General features: G+C 42.4%; 1 protein-coding gene across 1 annotated transcript in view; it reads right to left on the minus strand.

The window, feature by feature from the left end:
* gfra2a (GDNF family receptor alpha 2a) overlaps positions 1–2,500 on the minus strand; it is a 74,057-nt gene that overhangs the window by 31,507 nt on the left and 40,050 nt on the right. Inside the window, exon 3 of the mRNA XM_017466928.2 lies at positions 1,055–1,141. Within this exon, the coding sequence (XP_017322417.2) occupies positions 1,055–1,141 (87 nt within the window). The remainder of the gene's footprint in view (positions 1–1,054; positions 1,142–2,500) is intronic.

Below are 2,500 nucleotides of genomic sequence, written 5' to 3' on the forward strand. Positions count from 1 at the left end.
GTCCACACCCAGACCTCTCCACACAACCTCTGTCCACACCCAGACCTCTCCACACAACCTCTGTCCACACCCAGACCTCTCCACACAACCTCTGTCCACACCCAGACCTCTCCAGCATGACTGAGGCCCATGTTTCGGTCCTATACAGCGGCTCAGTGTGAGATCACTCTTTCCCTACTCGTGAATAATAAGCAGTAACTTTTATACTTTTATACTTGACACTTTGTGCTTATTACGCCTCTTTTTCCCCTCTATATCACAGGGAGAGCCAATAAAGCAGAACAGCTGCTCTAAACTCCACTTTCTGTAATTAATGCTGTCCGACTCCGGCCGTGTGGGATCTCTCTTTTATGCCTGCTCTCCGTTCATTTCTGGGCCTCGGCTCATTCTAATCCAGCGTAATAAAGCCGGGAAATTCTCTTATGCGGCAAACTAGCATGAGGCGGAGAGGATCTGGCAACCCTGAGCTCTGTCGCTCCGAGGTTATTCTGTAAGCACTAAACAAAAACAAGTACAAATGAATAAAAAATGGCGTGGGAGCAGAAAGTGTGGAATCTGTCTCTGTGAATCAGACGCTGGCTTTATTTACTGCGTCAAACGCCTTCAGGGTTTTTATTCAGTCAGATTAAATCACTCACTCCCTCACAGTAACCTTAAAACAGACTAAAATAAGCACAGAACTCCTGCATGTCCTGCACTTACTCAATGAAAACATCCCCAGGTCAAAGAAGGGCGGGGCTTATGCTAAATACCATCTTATGACATCACAACTAGACTTATTATATGTTTAGTATAAAATGCTGCATTTAATTACACAATAAAACAGGTTAGCAGTAACTGAGCTAGGGTCGGAACGTAAACACAATATTGTCTGCTAGTTACCTCTAGCTATCTGACGCTATCGGCTAGCTATGTTTACTAGCAAGGTACAATAATAATTCGGCCAGGGTTATGTTAGGGCAAACTTTATGTGGTCATTGGTAGCATGAACGTTTAAGTTAGCGACAGATCCAAAAAAATACAAAAATATATTATTAAGCCGTAAAATATTTACTGGAGATGATGGAGGCCAGACGGACGGCATCGGAGTGGCGGACAGGAGGCAGAGGCTCGTACGGAGACGCTTCGTAGAAATCTTCTCCTGAAAAATGACAAAACATCACGTTAGCCATTGTGTTAGCCTTTCCAGGTAGCGCTAAAATAAATATATCAGGACAGGAGAATACACATGGCCTCGGAAAGAAATTAACATCATGCTAGTGCTTTTGGTATAACTACAAAACAGCTCCTGAGAATCCTTCTTTTATTTCATTTTTGTTTGGGACCTCATAGGCTAACCGCTAGCCGCTAAAATACACACTGTAGCTAAGCTATTAATCTATGCTAGCATAGATTCTTAACTAGCAGTTCTTCTTTGTAAAGCAGGGTCTTTTCCCACGAGTTTTCTCAATGCTCTGATGTCATTCGCTAACTGCTACTCAGCTGATTAGTTAACTGAAAGGTTATTAGCGCTCTCTTTACACTTTTCCAAACCACACATTTATCAGTTTTATTAACAACCATCAGTATTTTAAATAGTTTTAAAAGAAAAAAAAAACAACACAAAAAGCCTTTTATCAAAGATTAGCATTTAGGCTACAGACACGATGATTTTAATCTGAGGTAAATTCATCTTAAATCTTATCTCTAGCACGTTCCCCCAGTCACAAACTGATTCATGGTCATATTTACACTTGTTCTGGAACGTTCTAGCGTTCAGTAGAGACACACAGACAGAGAGAAACAGAACTCCAGCACTAAAAGTGTCAAGCTAGTTTTTGTCAGAATGTATGAATTAGCGTTTAGCAAAGCCTCTCTCTCTCCCTGAGGAGTTCTAGCGCTCTGTGTGTGTGTGTGTGTGTGAATGTGTGTGTGTGTGAGTGAGTGTGTGAATGTGAGTGTGTGTGTGTGTGTGTTGTAATAAACGGCAGTTCTGGGACTCATGATATGTAACTATTTCCAGAAGTTTTACTTCTGTGAGAGAGCAGCAACTGCTCGGGTTATTACTTCACCTTATTATTCTTACTTCAGTTTTGTGATAATTACATTCACAAAAGGTGCTTAAAGAAATAGGTTCAGCTTTTTGAGAATGTAATTATTGGAAAACTCGGAGAAAAATCCCTTTTTTGTGCTGGTATTTGAAGAAGAGCCCGCGGTGTCGTTAGTGGATGATGCGGAGTGTACAGCAAATTATCCAGCTCAGTTGTTTCCTCAGTTACAGGTCCAAAACACGCCCATCGTCCCACTCAGACACGCCCACCTGTCTCACTCAGACACAGCCACCTATCTCACTCAGACAAACCCATCTATCTCACTCAGACACGCCCATCTATCTCACTCAGACACGCCCATCTATCTCACACAGACACGCCCATCTATCTCACTCAGACACGCCCATCTATCTCACTCAGACACAAGCATCTATCTCACACAGACACGCCCATCTATCTCACTCAGACAC

This window comes from Ictalurus punctatus, chromosome 5 (assembly GCF_001660625.3).
Source record: "Ictalurus punctatus breed USDA103 chromosome 5, Coco_2.0, whole genome shotgun sequence".
NCBI lineage: Eukaryota > Metazoa > Chordata > Actinopteri > Siluriformes > Ictaluridae > Ictalurus > Ictalurus punctatus.